This window comes from Thalassophryne amazonica, chromosome 2 (genome assembly GCF_902500255.1).
Source record: "Thalassophryne amazonica chromosome 2, fThaAma1.1, whole genome shotgun sequence".
Taxonomy (NCBI): Eukaryota; Metazoa; Chordata; class Actinopteri; order Batrachoidiformes; family Batrachoididae; genus Thalassophryne; species Thalassophryne amazonica.
The window spans coordinates 140,201,089-140,218,391 of NC_047104.1; the positions used below are offsets into that span (position 1 = coordinate 140,201,089).

At 40.5% G+C, this 17,303-nt stretch overlaps 2 protein-coding genes across 3 annotated transcripts in view; one reads left to right on the plus strand and one right to left on the minus strand.

The window, feature by feature from the left end:
* Nucleotides 1-10,240, plus strand: part of LOC117531687 (AP-1 complex subunit sigma-2-like) — a 26,355-nt gene extending 16,115 nt beyond the window's left edge. The window contains exon 6 of the transcript XR_004566703.1: nt 10,225-10,240. The gene's annotated coding sequence lies outside the window, so the exon portion shown is untranslated. The remainder of the gene's footprint in view (nt 1-10,224) is intronic.
* On the minus strand, nt 126-14,543 carry zrsr2 (zinc finger (CCCH type), RNA-binding motif and serine/arginine rich 2). Of its 2 annotated transcripts, none has more exons than XM_034194784.1 (11): nt 14,281-14,543; nt 12,397-12,476; nt 12,235-12,316; nt 10,672-10,780; nt 8,986-9,072; nt 8,466-8,504; nt 8,027-8,157; nt 2,929-3,142; nt 1,701-1,756; nt 1,469-1,578; nt 126-1,361 (listed from the first exon to the last, which is right to left on the minus strand). In XM_034194784.1, the coding sequence occupies exons 1-11, from the start codon at nt 14,361-14,363 to the stop codon at nt 529-531; spliced, it is 1,824 nt and encodes a 607-aa protein (XP_034050675.1). In that variant the 5' UTR covers nt 14,364-14,543; the 3' UTR covers nt 126-528. The 2 variants fall into 2 exon arrangements, with proteins under 2 accessions (XP_034050675.1, XP_034050676.1); XM_034194785.1 differs by having other exon boundaries at nt 14,323-14,542.
* Nucleotides 14,544-17,303: the final 2,760 nt, after the last annotated feature.

The following is a 17,303-nucleotide window of genomic DNA, read 5'->3' on the forward strand; positions in this document are numbered from 1 at the left end:
TGATTGGCTGAGTACACCTGACTTAATTAGCAGTAGGTGGAGCTGGAAAACTAGCAGAGCAGGTGACGTCCATGAGCAGGGTTGGTGACCCGACAAGTTTGTCCCAGTTTGTCTGGATTTTTGTGTGTGTGTGTTTAATAAAAAAAATTACATACGCATTCATTGAACATGTTCAACTCTGATTTGTTTAAAAAAAATCTATTTTTTATTGACTGTTGACCAACATTTTATTTAATAACTGAGTCTTATTAATAAATGTATTTAAAATGGAAACCCTTGTTACTCTGGTTTTTTTTTTTGTTGTTTTTTTAACTCAACACTGTAAACCTTGCCAGTTCAGCTGCTTCAGTAGTTGACAAACCTCCAAAGAGTTCAGTATGTACATGTGCACAAGTCAGTTCCACATGGAATTAATCCTCTCGACTCAGTCTCATAAATAATCATCTGTGTCATGCAGACTTATGAACAAGGAAAACCAAAAGGTACTGTAGTCAACACTGTGGAACATCTGTCTGGAGGATTATGTGGTCAGACAGGCTTTTCCTCCTGGTCAGCACTGGACATCTTACCCACATCAACCGCTGGATGAAGCTCTACATCAGCTTGCTGACGAGGACTCGTTCCAGAAAGACTCTCTACAGTGTCTTCCTCTGAATTTTTATCATCTTCTGACTCTCCAGATGAAGATACCTCTTCAGTCAAGTGGCTTTTCTTTTTATGCTTCTTTCTCCGCTTCTTGCTCTTTTTGGAGTGTTTGTGACGATGACGAGTGGCGTTACCATCGTCTGAGTTTTTCTTGTTTTTATATGGACTGACAGAACTATTTTTGCTGCTTTTTTCTGTTTGATCTTGTTCTCTGCTTGAACTTCTCGAAATGTCTCTCTCTTCTCTGCGACTGTCTCTATGTTTTCGATCTCCGTCTCTTTCTCTACTTCTGCTCCTGCACCTGTGTGATCTGTCTTCTCTCCTGTACCTGCGCCGCTCTCTGTCTTTACTCCTACTCCTTGACCTGTCTCTACTGCTGCTCCGATGCTCATCTTTTCTGCTGCTACTGTGTCTGGATCGGGACGACCATTTGTCCTCTTGACGATGGAGGGAGTTCCTCCTCTCTCGACTCCTCTCCCTGCTCCTCCCCTTCCTGTGGGATCGCTCTGATCTTGGTGGACTTCTGTTGTAGAAGTGTTGCCTCCATGATCTGTCCCTGTATCGCTCTGAATACCGTCCATCCCTGTGATTTCCCCTTTGGTCTGGTGATATGTTCAAGTCCCTGTCGGCCTCCCAGAATTCATTGCCAGGGTTCCGAAATACATGCAGGAAGTTACAATGCTTTCCCTTGGGGCACTTCTGTCTGTCGAACAATCCTGACAGATAAAGAAACAAGACTGAATTCATGGAGCAACAAAATAGTGTAAATCTGAGTTTTTGTGAGCCTGTCTCTGCAGTAAGTTTTTATGAAGGAGTGACTCACCACATATAGCATTCTTCCACCGTGTAATAGGACAGAGCTCACAGTGAAGCTGCTTCCCTGCATACCACCTCCCGTTGAACTTGATGAAGGCTTCTTTACACTTCTCCTCTCTGGAAACAATACAGACAGCAGAACACAAAAGAACTTTAACCCCAAAAATATAACAGTTCAATTGTTCATTTTGTTTTGGCATGTTTTGAAAAGGTTGTTGAGCGGATGTGTGAAGTCTTACGTCGCAAACTGAACATACACATTTCCTCTCAAGTGTGGTTCAAAATTGCAGCTAACCTACAAAAAAAAAAAAGGGGAGGGGAGGGCATACCAGTGAATCATTTCAGTCTCAATATTTTTAGGCCACAGCTGACTGTACGACAAATGGACTTAAGCCCATGAGAGTACACTGGTCATTATTTATTAAGTCCCAGCGCACACAGTACATTACTCCTGAACATCTTGTCAATGGCCAAAAAAGTCGCAATGCTCTTATTCTAACTGTGATACCCGAGGAGCAGCTGGTAAGATTAAATCTCTACGGTCCAAGTGTACTTCTCATATTTCTATGAATAAATCAGTGACGGAATACCACAGAGACTTCATTCCACCACTTCACCACCCCCACCCTGCCTTTGACTCAACGGCAAGGTGGGGGGACAACACACGTCACATGGGTCTGTCTCTCTCCCCGTGATGCTGTAGCATACAGTGCATCCAGAAAGTTCAAAGCGCTTTACTTTCTCCAAATTTATTTATGTTAGTGACTTATTCCAAAATGGATGAAATTAATTTTTCCACTCAGAAGTCTACACACAATACCCCATAATGACAATGTGAAAAAATGCTTTTTTTTTTAAAAGATTTTTGCAAATTTATTGAGAAAAAAAAAAAGTACAGAACTAGGCACCTGTCCACAGTGCCAAAACTACTACTAGTAAATGGTTTGCTGACCATGGTGTTACTGTATTTGATTGGCCAGCCAACATGCCTGACCTGAACCACAGAGAATCGATGGGGTATGGTCAAGAGGAAGATGAGGGACACTAGACTCAACAATATAGATAACCTGAAGGCTACTATCAAAGCAACCTGGGCTTCCATAAAACAATATGCCACAGGCTGAGCGCCTCCATGCTACGCCACACTGGTGCAGTAATTCATTCAAAAGGAGTCACGACCAAGTATTGAGAGCACAATCAACATACTTCTCAGAAGTTCAAAAGTTCTGTTTTATAAATCCTTTTTTTTTTTTGGATTGACATAATTATACTGGATTCAATGAATCAAGCTACCAATTATGAAATAACATCAATCCCAAAAAAGATGCATTTTTCAGTTTTTCTATTATACATATATGTATGTGTGTGTAAAAGGAAGTTGAGGTCATTTTAAAGGCAAAAAGGGTCCAACCCACGAGCAAGATGTACAACACACATTTTTTTGACAGTGTCCAAAAAATATCTTACCTTAAACTGCACAACCCTGCCAACACTTCTGAACTCTGGTAGGACGTCATGGTAGAACTCAAGGAAATACTCCTGCAGCTCTTCCTCGCTGTGCTCCAAACAAGCGTCAATGTCGTAATCATCACGGCAAGACTCCTCCATTCCAAATGTTGTAAACATACCGCGGATCATCAAAGTATGGCTCGATGTGGGATAAATGTGCTTTCTTGAACATCTGGACTCAAATTCAGAAGAGAGAACTGACAATCACATTGTGGGGGATTTCTTTTAATTCATCTTTCATTAATTGACAGATTCACAAATAGACCTGCCAAGGCTGCAAAAACATTTTGCGTAGCAACTGCTGGTGTTGGTCGTGGTAATGGGGGCTTTGTGTTTCAACTTTTACATATTTCTTTCTTTCTAGAACTGAATATGAACAGAGGACACGGCTTTGCAGCATAAAAGAGTAAAAAATGGTCTTGGTCTGTTTTCGCAGCTGTCTGTGGGGAGCGTAGCTGCAGGAGAAGCACTGCTTCATCGCGATGAGGATAAACCTGTACAGTGACTGAATTAACATTTCATTCTCAGGAATATTTCAGGAAAAGCATCTACAACCCCAATTCCAATGAAGTTGGGACGTTGTGTAAAATGTAAATAAAAACAGAATACAATGATTTGCAAATCCTCTTCAACCTATATTCAATTGAATACACCACAAAAACAAGACATTTAATGTTCAAACCGATAAACTTTATTGTTTTTGTGCAAATATTTGCTCATTTTGAAATGAATGCCTGCAACACGTTTCAAAAAAAAGCTGGGACAGTGGTATGTTTACCACTGTGTTACATCACCTTTCCTTCTAACAACACTCAATAAGTGTTTGGGAACTGAGGACACTAATTGTTGAAGTTTTGTAGGTGGAATTCTTTCCCATTCTTGCTTGATGTACGACTTCAGTTGTTCAACAGTCCGGGGTCTCCATTGTCGTATTTTGCGCTTCATAATACGCCACATATTTTCAATGGGATATATAAGTTGCCCATGCCATGGGCACTAGCACACCCCCATACCATCACAGAACTGAACTTTGCGCTGGTAACAATCTGGATGGTTTTTTTCCTCTTTTTTCTGGAGGACACAACGTCCATGATTTCCAAAAACAATTTGAAATGTGGACTCATCAGACCACAACACACTTTTCCACTTTGTGTCTGTCCATTTCAAATGATCTCGGGCCCAGAGAAGACTGCAGCGTTTCTGGATGCTGTTCATGTTTGGCTTTCGCTTTGCATGGTAGCGTTTTAACTTGCACTTGTAGATGTAGCGATGAACTGTGCTAACTGACAATGGTTTTCTGAAGTGTTCCTGAGCCCACGCGGTAAGATCCTTTACACAATGTTGGTTTTTAATGCAGTGCTGCCTGAGGGATCGAAGATCACAGGCACTGAATGTTGGTTTTCAGCCTTTCCACTTAGGTGTAGAAAGTTCTCCAGAGTCTATGAATCTTCTGATTATATTATGGACTGTAGATGATGGAATCCCTAAATTCCTTGCAACTGAACGTTGATAAACATGGTTCTTAAACTGTTGGACTATTTTTTTTTCACACAGCTGTTTACAAACTGGTGATCCTCGCCCCATCTTTGCTTGTGAATGGCTGAGCCTTTTCGGGATGCTCCTTTTATAGTTACCCAATCATGACACTCACCTGTTTCCATTTAGGTGTTCTTTGAGTATTCATCAACTTTCCCAGTCTTTTGTTGCTCCGTCCCAACTTTTTTGAAATGTGTTGCAGGCATCCATTTCAAAATGAGTAAATATTTTCACAAAAACAAAAAAGTCTATCAGTTTGTCTTTGTGGTGTATTCAATTGAATATAGGTTGAAGAGGATTTGAAAATCATTGTATTCTGTTTTTATTTTAATTTCACACAACGTCCCAACTTCATTGGAATTGGGGTTGTATTAAACTGAAATCAAAAGAAGCAGCGCCTCTTGTTAGATTTACAATTTGAAAACTTTTGTGTGGTTTATGGACTCTTGTACCTTCCAGCATATTGGGAGTGTCAAATGCAACATTTGCCCGATAATAGTACAGGCCTGACGGATCGGAAATATGGTTAAAATGTGAATCTGTTGTGTGAACTGGTTGACTTTTCAGCTGTACTATACGCCTTGACAATCAATTAAGCACAGCCACAAGCATTGATCAGCCATAATTTTGTGACCACCTGCCTATAGTCTATACTATAATACTGTGTAGGTCTCCCTACTATCTTTAAAGAAAAAAAATACAAGTTTTTAAAATCACTTTTTTGTTTAATCCTGAAACACTACTGACAGCTACAAAAGTAAAAAGGGTGACAGCCGACTTTAGTTGGCCTGCTCACAGTACACCCTCACAGACAGAGCATGCGCCACTCGATATCCATTCTTCACCGTAGGTAAACAATGTCAGAATTCTGGGTTGCAATTTCTGACTGATACCAAACTGTGTACATTTTTCGTGTGCTCACACAGAGCAGCGTGATGGAGCTGTAAGCTCCACGCGCAGCGCAACAAGTAGAATCTATACAGATGGACAAGATGCCGTGCATCTTGTGCAGGTACGTAAAATCTGCTTCCCTTATATATTCATCAAGCTTTTTAATCGAAGGGTGGCATCTAAATACAACGCTGAGTTGACTAATCACTTGCACACATAACCCCCCTTCAGATTCACTCATGGGAAGAAAAAGTCAAAAGAGGGAAATTTGCAGATTACTCATGCACGAGTGGCTATAAAGAGGACTCACGTAGTCTCAAAAAATGGTAACAAAATAAGAGTATCTGGTTGCAACTGGAGCCCTCCTTGCCAATGTTGCTCAGATTGTGATGTGTCACCATTTTTCTTGCTTCCAACATGTCAACTTCAAGGGCAAAATGTTAAGCTGCTACCTAATATACCACACCCACTGATGGGTGCTACTCTGATGAGGTAATCAATGTCATTCATGTCACCTGTCAGTGGCCACATTGTTATGGCCAATTACTGTATTTCTCCCCACGACCCTTAATTGGACTAAGCGGTTGAAGGTGAGTATTTCTTAAATGTAAAATTGTATTTTAAAAAATTCCTTCATTCATTGTTCTCATCTTGGTTTTAATTTTCATGGAGCACATTTGAAAATGCAAATAGTAATGATAAAAAAGATAATTATTTAGTTGGTAATATACTATAAAACAAGTTTTTAATCTACCTTTTACATTTTCATGTATTTGAGGTTTAATGTTAAACAATTCCAAAGTCCCAGAGTACCACGACAGTTTACACACTCTCCTTCTATAAACATAATTTAGGCCTGACACCTCTGACTGTGACATATGGACCAGACATACTACTTCAGTTATGTTAATTTGACCTCTGATTATTAAAAAAAACACCCCCACCACTGCACAACTCAATGTCCCAGTATTACCGCTCCATTCTAAAAGTATAGAACCTAATGCTAACTGAAAATTGCTGCATCACACAGCAATACCACCTTCATCAAAGTGATGAAAAGTGTTAAAATACACTTTGAATCATGCTCACTATGTTCATGATGTGCTATTTTTACAAGGCTCATAGCTTGAACAGTATATTTCTAAAGTTAATTATGGAGTTCCACAAGGTTCTGTGCTAGGACCAATTTTATTCACTTTATACATGCTTCCCTTAGGCAGTATTATTAGACGGTATTGCTTAAATTTTCATTGTTACGCAGATGATACCCAGCTTTATCTATCCATGAAGCCAGAGGACACACACCAATTAGCTAAACTGCAGGATTGTCTTACAGACATAAAGACATGGATGACCTCTAATTTCCTGCTTTTAAACTCAGATAAAACTGAAATTATTGTACTTGGCCCCACAAATCTTAGAAACATGGTGTCTAACCAGATCCTTACTCTGGATGGCATTACCCTGACCTCTAGTAATACTGTGAGAAATCTTGGAGTCATTTTTGATCAGGATATGTCATTCAAAGCGCATATTAAACAAATATGTAGGACTGCTTTTTTGCATTTACGCAATATCTCTAAAATTAGAAAGGTCTTGTCTCAGAGTGATGCTGAAAAACTAATTCATGCATTTATTTCCTCTAGGCTGGACTATTGTAATTCATTATTATCAGGTTGTCCTAAAAGTTCCCTAAAAAGCCTTCAGTTAATTCAAAATGCTGCAGCTAGAGTACTAACAGGGACTAGAAGGAGAGAGCATATCTCACCCATATTGGCCTCTCTTCATTGGCTTCCTGTTAATTCTAGAATAGAATTTAAAATTCTTCTTCTTACTTATAAGGTTTTGAATAATCAGGTCCCATCTTATCTTAGGGACCTCGTAGTACCGTATCACCCCAATAGAGCGCTTCGCTCTCAGACTGCAGGCTTACTTGTAGTTCCTAGGGTTTGTAAGAGTAGAATGGGAGGCAGAGCCTTCAGCTTTCAGGCTCCTCTCCTGTGGAACCAGCTCCCAATTCAGATCAGGGAGACAGACACCCTCTCTACTTTTAAGATTAGGCTTAAAACTTTCCTTTTTGCTAAAGCTTATAGTTAGGGCTGGATCAGGTGACCCTGAACCATCCCTTAGTTATGCTGCTATAGACGTAGACTGCTGGGGGGTTCCCATGATGCACTGTTTCTTTCTCTTTTTGCTCTGTATGCACCACTCTGCATTTAATCATTAGTGATCGATCTCTGCTCCCCTCCACAGCATGGTTTTTTCCTGGTTCTCTCCCTCAGCCCCAACCAGTCCCAGCAGAAGACTGCTCCTCCCTGAGCCTGGTTCTGCTGGAGGTTTCTTCCTGTTAAAAGGGAGTTTTTCCTTCCCACTGTAGCCAAGTGCTTGCTCACAGGGGGTCGTTTTGACCGTTGGGGTTTTACATAATTATTGTATGGCCTTGCCTTACAATATAAAGCGCCTTGGGGCAACTGTTTGTTGTGATTTGCCGCTATATTAAAAAAAATTGATTGATTGATATTTTTATACAGTAATTCCTGAAATGCGTACTTCTTACGCAAAATGCATAGCAGTTGGCAGGTCTGGATTTTACTGCTGCAAATCATTATCAAAAACAGAATCAAAATACCTGTCACCAAATCGACATGCTCCAGTCTTAAGAAAAAATGAACAGTTGGCTACATCATGCTCTGTCCCATAGTTCTCAGAGTTTTCTATCACTGGAGCCTCAGGATTCATCCACAGACCTCTGTTCTCTAGCTGAAAGTGAGACGACACTAAACAGTCAATTCATTATCAATAAACTCAAGACAAATACCAAAGCTTTACCTGTCAATACTTAACAGTTCTGATGTATCCTATGGTCAAGAATTTTTTTTTACAATGAATCTGGTTTTCTTCCTAAAAAATCCACACCAAATCCTGAATGGTGAGGTGGTTTTACTGAAAATTTTAGATACATATGTATGCTGACTTTGAATATATTGTATAATCTCAGAAAAAAGTTGTTTTCCTGTTGTGTCATCATGAGCCATGTACACGTGTGCTGCTGTTCCTGCTGTTTATACCTGATTTTCTGCTTCATCCAACATTTTCTGAACAGCCTCCTATAAATGGTGTAAAGACATTGTTGGTAAAAATATGCAGAGGTCAACATGACATATCTGTTTCTGGGTGTTAAGATCACATTCACAATAACTGATGGTCACAAAAATTGGTGTGCATTTTAGCCGAACAATCTGAACTCTTCTGGGTTTTCGGAAAACAATTTCACAGACAGATTTCACACAGTAAAAGATACATTCTTGCTGCAAAAGTTGAAGATGCTGTGAAGGTATTATTTCTCTCTCTCTCTCTCTGTGTATCTTAGTTTAGGAGGAGGGGCCGTTTGTGCCACTCAGTTAAGGAAAGATTAAAAATGTATAGGTAAAGTTTACATTCAAGGGAAAAACTCCACTTAAGAAAAATCATAATTTAAATTCAAAATAAATTATGTTTAATGGTGGAACTGTTTGAATAATAAACTCAGTGGTGAAGTAGAAGAGGATATATTTCTCTTTGTTTCTATCCGCCTGGGGCCCATTTCACCTCTCTATGCTGCTTCTCCAGCTGCTTTTGCTCTTTTTCTTCTTGTTCACGCCTCTGCTGAGCCTCCCATTCCTCTTTAATCCTCCGCTGCAGACACAAGAACATATGAAGCCAGTTTTTAAAAAACAAAAAACAAATAGATTCATCTTAATTAAAATCATCAATGAAAACATACACAGAAAAACTGGAATTCTTGATTGCTTTTTTCAACCCTCAATCTAATTATAACCTCAAATCAGCAAAAGTTGAATATGTAAAAACAAATCATAAAAAGTTAGATATGGAAAAACAAGGGGGGGGGGGGTTATTCTCATATTTACGTTGACTTTTATTTCATTGCAGACAGTATGTACCAAAGATATTTCATGTTTTGTGTAGTCAACTTCATTTAATTTGTTCCTGCACTGAAGGCCTGCAACACATTCCAAAAAATACAGTGCATCCAGAAAGCATTCAGAGTGCTGCACTTTTTTCACATTTTATGTTACAGCCTTATTCCAAAATGGATGAAATTAATTTTTCCCCTCAAAATTCTGCACACAATACCCCATAATAACAATTTGAACAAAGTTTTTTGTTCTGTTTTGCTTTTTTAAAGATTTTTGCAAATTTATTAAACATAAAAAACTAAGAAATCACATGTACATAAGTATTTACAGTCAATCAAAATTGAGCTCAGGTGCATCCTGTTTCCACTGATTGTCCTTGAGATGTTTCTATAGCTCAACTGGAGTCCACCTGGGGTAAATTCAGTTGACTGGACATGATTTGGAAAGGCACACACCTGTCTACATTTAAGGTCCCACAGTTGACAGTGCATGTCAGAGTACAAACCAAACATGAAGTCAAAGGAATTGTCTGTAGATCTCTGAGACAGGATGGTCTCAAGGCACAAATCTGGGGAAGGGTACAGATACAGAAATATTTCTGTTCCATCATCATCTGTAAATCGAAAAAGTTCTGGACTCTTCTTAGAGCTGTCCGCCCATCTAAACTGAGCAATGGGGGGAGAAGGGAGAGTCTGGTCTGCTTGAGGTTTCTTCCTCAGAGGGAGTTTTTCCTTACCACTGTTGCTCTGGGGGTTGGTAAGGTTAGACCTTACCTGTGTGAAGCGCCTTGAGGCAACTCTGTTGTGATTTGGCGCTATATAAAGGAAATATATTGAAATTGAATTGATAGAAGGGCCTTAGGGTTGACAAATCAGTCCAGGTTCAGCTCTTGTTTAAACAAGGCAATTAGGTGTTATATTGTTTAAAAAAAGGAAAAGTAATGCAATCCCACTGAAAAATGTTGAAAAAACAAACAAACTGTCAGGATGACAGAAAAACTGCCTGCTTCACTGAATTAAAGGCTGATGTGTCATTTTTGAAGGAGAGTAAATGTATGTCCATCAATGTGTTTTTAATGTTTTCAAAGTTTTTTATTTATTAACTTAGACTTTGACAGAAACATGCAAAAAGAACTTTGATCTTACAAATATTACAACATAAATATAATTTTTTGTTTATTATTCTTCCTTTCAATGCATCTAAAACCACTCAAAATTAGTTAAAATAGGGGTTGCCAATAATGTTTTAGTGGTATAAAACCCTACAGCTATGAGGCGTGATCACATAATTTACCCGGCACTAAAATGGTCCTAGCTAGAATCCTGATCATGTCACAAACAAAAAACTAGTATATTACCTCCTCTTCCTCTTTTCTTTTCCGTGCAGCTTCCTCTCTCTCAGACTTGAGCTTGAATTCTTCCTGAGCAAGTCTCTCTCTTTCCAGCCACTCTTCATGAAGCCACTGTCTGAAAGGCAAATCAAATAAAACTGTATATGGACACATTTCCATAATGCTTTTCGATCTGAGACAGACACACAAAGAGCTTTATAATGATGCCTCACATTCACCTATTCTCACACCAATACACAACATTAACAGTTGGTGGTGGGGAAGGTTAGTGATACTGTAAGTGTGATTTTAGTTTTGGGGTATTCTTTAATATCGAAAAAAAAAATGTAACCAATGATCAGACATTTTACAGGACTATAGCAGGATTACATAAATAATGAGCGCAACTTTAGCATTTCTGAGATCCTCATTTTTTCCACAGAATGTACTGTGGTTTTGTGTTGTTTTCTGTGAAAACCACTACGAGTAGACCTACAAAAAATTCTCAGGAAAACACTGCACTTATTATCATGAACTGTGGAAAGTACACTTTACTACACCACCATCCAATACATATATAGAGACCAGTGGTTACTGCAGTCTCGATGTTTCAGATGTACATGCACCAGACTTTTAAGTGTAACGTAATATAGATTACACCTTGTTCCAGAAATAGTTTTTGATATGAAGATTTTAATTTTTTAAATAAACAATAAGATAGTGACTCCAAAGGTCTGTAGCATGGCCCAAGCTGAGGGTCACTCCTTTTGTGTCTGGTCTGCTTGAGGTTTCTTCCTCAAATAATCACAGGGAGTTTTTCCTTACCACTGTCGCCTGTATGCTTGCTCTAGGGGTTGGTTAAACCTTACCTGTGTGAAGTGCCTTGAGGCAGCTTTGTTGTGATTTGGCGCTATATAAATGAAAAAAATTTAATTGAAATTGAAGAGTCTTCAATATAAAGGTTTTAATTCTTTTCTAGTTTACAAGACTTCGGTGACTGGCCAACATAGCTAACAAGAGTGTTCTGAGAGCATAAAATCCCCTGCTGGCAAATGTTGCTTTGGTACAAATGCTTGCTACATTCTGGTAACATTTCAAGGTATGTGGTATTGGATTTCAGAATGCAGACACCAATTCATGAAACTAACAGTGTCTAGGTTTGTTAATCAAGGGCAATAACTCTGCCAAAATGTGTCAATTTTGTACAATATGCATATTACCAACCTATAGAGGACTTGCACCAAGTTTCACAAAATTCCTCCTAAAAATGAGAGGAGTTGATTTCAGAATGCAGGCGCCCACTCATGAAATTGATGGAGTCTATATTTGTTAATCAAGGGGTATCACTCAAAATGGGCCCAACTCAAAAGAAATGATAAAGTGCGTATTGCCAACATATAACAAGGACTTGTACCAACTTTCATGACATGCCTCCTAAAAAATGTGAGAGGAGTTGATTTCACAACACTTATACCCTTTTTTGGAAGGGACAGAGGGATAGACAGACCCATGACACAAACCCCCATTTGAGCCTTCAGCCAGCAGGGGATTAAAAAAAAAATGTCTCTTCAAGTTTTTCAGCACAGTCACCTTTCCACCTCAGCAGTATGATCATCTTCTTCATTTACATCTCCAGCTTCCTCTGCGATAAGACCCACCTCATGCTGTTGACCTGTGGAATAGCAAAAGCTGTGAGTATATAATTAATGCTCAAGCTACAAATAACACAACCATCAGAAGTAAATTTTATACCCCATTCTTTGGCTTGGGCGAGAGCTTGACGTTTTCGCTTTCTTCTTTCTTTCCTCAAAAGTGCTTTGCGTTGCTTTTGGCTAAAATGACAAAGATGACAATGATAAGGATAATGATAATTAGGTTTGTCAAGGACATGAATGTCCACAAGAAAAAACCACATTGCCTTTTCTCACTGACAGAGACAGCACCAGCATCTCGGGAAGCATATGTAGTCTGAAAAATCCAAAGCATCGCCCTGTGGTTTAAATGAGGGCTGGTATGATTTAAATATATATAAATGTTTTTGTTTTGTTTTTTTAGAAATCAGTACTTAAAACATCACGAAATATGAAATCAGTACCATTAATTAATGGCAGCTGTATGTATGTGCTGTATGTGCACCTTTATGTTTTAACATGTCAATAATTCTAACTAATGATATTATTTGTATAGTCTCATTTAGAAGAGTGAAATAAATAAAAATGAAAATTGTTTTTAAATTAATAAAGTCGATTTTAAATTTAAAAAAAAAAATCATGACTTTTTAGGGGAAAAAAAGTGTTTGTTTTTTGTTTTAAACCAGCCCTGGTTTAAAATCTTGATTTCAGTGGATGTAAGATTACTGATATGAAGTTATGTTTATAGGTTAATTGACAATGAGATCAATATCAGTATTTTGGCTTTGTGCAGCCGATCTGCTCTGTGTAAGCCTGATCCCGTCAGATCTCAGAAGCTTAGCAGTGCGGGACCTGGTTAGTACTTGGATGGGAGACCTCTGTGGAACACCAGCGGCTGCGTGTTTCTCCAGGTAAAACTGGAGTTGCGTCAGGAAGGGCATCTGGCGTAAAACTTGTGCCAAATACCAATGCAGATTTGGTTGAATCCGCTGTGGCTACCCCAAACACAAAAACGGGAGCAGCCGAATGGACAACAACAACATCAATAGTTTGGCTTTGAAACAAAACACTGGGCATCGTGCAATCTTATCTCAAATTTCCCTTACTTTTTTAGCACAATTAGCTCCTAGGAATGTGTCACACCAGATTTGGGAAGGACTCATATACTCCATATAATTGAGTAAATGACATGTAAATTATAACGGCCGATATGTCAGATTACTTTTACTGAGCTGGATGTGGTGACTCTCTGGTCGCCAAGTTCTGCCTTCACACATACATTTTTTAAAATGAGATCACCAGTCAAGCGACTTCAGTGTTCCGCACAGTGAACAGCAGCTGAGAGAGCTTCTCTCCGCTGCAGTGCACAGCTGAAAGCAGCATCTTTCTCTCCCGCTGCAGGTCTCTATGTCGAGATGTGAAGACTTGAGACCTTTTTGGCAAACTCTTCTTATCTTTGTTTGTAAGGATTACTGACAGTTTGCAACTCGCAACTTAAAAGCTGAATTTAAAAGTTGAAAGTTAAATTGGTGTTACTGACATTGGTGCCAAAATAGATCCTACTTTTTGGTTCAATTCTTCATCAATTCCTGACCACTTATGTGGGAAATGTAGGCCTACACAGTTGTTCAGCCAGTTGGAGATTGACAACATGAGTTTTTGCATAATGGGGAACTGTCAGAAAATAAATGATCCTGACATTAAAAATAACATCTGGAACCAGCTCTCAACTGGAACCACTATAACAGTATATCCCCCACCCAATTCAACATTTCTGCATTAAAAATCCTTTTGATGAACTGATGTTAGGAAATACTATAATATTTTTGAGCTACACATTGTTATTGTTGTTGTTTTGGAGGCATTTCAAAACGCCTGAAACATTTTACTGTCGATGTAATGAGTCCAGAATAAACATTTCCACTTTTTGAAATACATGACAAAATATTGAATTTTTCCCACAATATTTGTTTTTTTTTTTTACATGCACCTGTAAACTGCTTACCAGCATTTTGTGATCACTGTCTTCTCTGTTAGCTGCACGTACCTCGGAGGAGCAGAAACAAGCGGGAGAGCAGACGTTGCCATCACAGCTAACTAGCTTTTCGGCTAACTTTAGCGCATCAAAGCGTCAACACTTCATCACATGACGTTTACATTTTTCTCAGCTGACGTTCTTTAATTGCACAATAAGCTTTACTTACACTCCCTGAGCAGCGTATATTCACCATAGACTGAAATTACTCATTTTTACGATGCCTCGGCTGACCAACACGTTTGTAAATTTTGGCTAGCGAGCACAACAGGAAATACAGCATATCTACTTCCGGGTGTAAGGCAAATTACTATTACGTACTTCTTTTTTTTCCAGTTATTGTTATTTATTGGATTTCTACATTCGATGATTCCGACTAACACTTCAGCTACTGCTGCAATAATAATCTTTTTTTTTTGTATAGGATAATTGAACAGTTTCCCATATTTTCTTTTTTGGAACACTGTGTTCATTTATTTTAAATTGACACACATACATCAGAGTTATTTCTCAGCACTGTGCAAAAACATTAGTCAAAAAATTTTAAAAACTTCTTCCTCAGACTTAGCACTTATTTGTGTACACACAGGTAAACAATCAAATTCTAAAAAAAAAAAAAAAAAAAAAAAAATGGAAAATGTCAGGTTTACAGATTAGTCACCATATTACAAATCTTCTTCATTAATATTTGCTAAGTTCACATTTTTTCACAAATTCTCTAAATGGCCCCCATATCTCGTCAAACATTGTCAGTTTCCCTTTCTTAATAACCGCAGTGAAATTAGTTTTACGTTAGATATTGGACAGACCCTCTTCTTTGCTGACGGTAAACCTTTTCTTTACTCCAGCCACAGTGCGACTCTGAGCAACTCTTTCGCATCAAACTCCATCATGTCAATGTTTACAATGTGCTTGTGCAATAACAGGTGAAGTTGCTCATAAACTTTAAGTTTCTTAAATATTTACTACGGCCACTCTTAAAACTTCAGTTATCTTTATAATTTTATTACTGGTAAATTTTAGAATTAATGTAGATGTGAAAAACTCATTGTCAATTATATGGGAACTACTTTTTGCGTAGGAATTTATCAAGCACGTCGGCCATGGGCGCGTACCACGTATAGTTCAGTGGCGCGTACTAACACAGAAACTGTGGAAAGTTGTTCGGCGAAAACGAGAGCGTCCACTTTTAGCTTGTCATAAGCTAAGCTCCCCCTCTAGCTGCCACTTTATCGCGGTGGGGGAGTTTGCGTACCCGGATGATCCTAGGAGTTATGTTGTCGGGGGCTTTGTGCCCCTTGTAGGGTCTCCCAAGGCAAACAAGGTGATGGGTCAGAGTTAGAGCAGTTCAGAAGCTCCTATGACCAGTAAAAAATCAAGGACCGAGACGTCGCCCGGTATGGCGGAGCCGGGGCCCCACCCCGGAGCCAGGCCTGGGGTTGGGGCTCACACGCGAGCGCCAGGTGGTCGGGCCTTAGCCCATGGGGCCCGGCCGGGCTCAGCCCAAAAGAGCGATGTGGGCCCGCCCTCCTGTGGGTTTACCACCTGTAGAGGGGGCCATGGGGGTCGGGTGCAGAGAGGACTGGGTGGCGGTCGAAGGCGAGTGGCCCGGCGGCCCGGTCCGTGCTCACAGCCCCTGGCTGTTGGGACATGGAATGTCACCTCAGTGGGGGGGAAGGAGCCTGAGCTTGTGCGGGAGGTTGAGAGAAACCGACTAGAGATAGTCGGGCTCACCTCCACGCACAGCTTGGGCTCTGGTACCCAACTCCTGGAGAGGGGCTGGACACTCCACTTTTCTGGAGTTGCCCACGGGGAAAGGCAGAGAGCTGGGTCGCATATTGCTCCCCAGTGCAGTCGCCATGTGTTGGAGTTCACTCTGGTGAACGAGAGGGTCGTGTCCCTACGCCTTCAGGTCGGGGACAGGTCTCTGACTGTTGACTCGGCCTACGGGCCGAGCGGCAGTGCAGAGTACCCGAACTTCTTGGAGTCCCTGGGAGGGGTACTAGATAGCGCTCTGACTGGGGACTCCATTGTTCTCCTGAGACCTGGAGGGGGGTGATCAGCAAGAACGGCCTCCCCGATCTGAACCCGAGTGGTGGTCAGGTGTTGGACTTCTGTGCTAGTCACAGTTTGTCCATCACGAACACCATGTTCGAGCACAAGGGTGTCCATAAGTGCACGTGGCACCAGGACACCCTGAGCCGGAGGTCAATGATCGACTTTGTAGTCGTATCATCTGACCTTCGGCCACATGTCCCAGACACTCGAGTGAAGAGAGGGGCTGAGCTGTCAACCGATCACCACCTGGTGGTGAGTTGGATCCGCTGGGAGGGGAGGAAGCCGGTCAGACCTGGCAGGCCCAAATGTATCATGAGGGTCTGCTGGGAACGAGTGGCGGAACCCTCTGTCAGCGAGGTCTTCAACTCCCACCTCCGGGAGAGCTTCTCCCAGATCCCGGGGGAGGTTGGAGACATGGAGTCTGAGTAGACCATGTTCTCCACCTCCATTGTCGATGTGGCCGCTCGTAGCTGTGGCCGGATTCAGGAGGAGCAGTGTGGTTTTCGTCCTGGTCGCGGCACACTGGACCAGCTCTACACGCTCTATCGGGTGCTCAAGGGTTCAAGATTCAAGAGATTCAAGCATTTATTGTCAGTGCCACAAAGAACATTGAAATTATGTCTGGAGCATCCACATACGTAGTTAAAAGAGCAACCAGTGCAATAAATAACCCCCTAAATACCCCATGTAACACTTATAACATCTGTACAGTGACATTTAACAGCAATATGCATTAAGAGTAAGAAAAGACCAAATAAATAAATATAAAAGACTCATGGGAGTTCATGGGAGTTCGCCCAACCAGTCCACATGTGTTTTGTGGATCTAGAGAAGGCGTTTGACCGTGTTCCTCGGGGCACCCTGTGGAGGGTGCTCTGGGAGAATGGGGTCCGGGGTCCTTTGCTTAGGGCTATCCAGTCCCTGTACGACCGCAG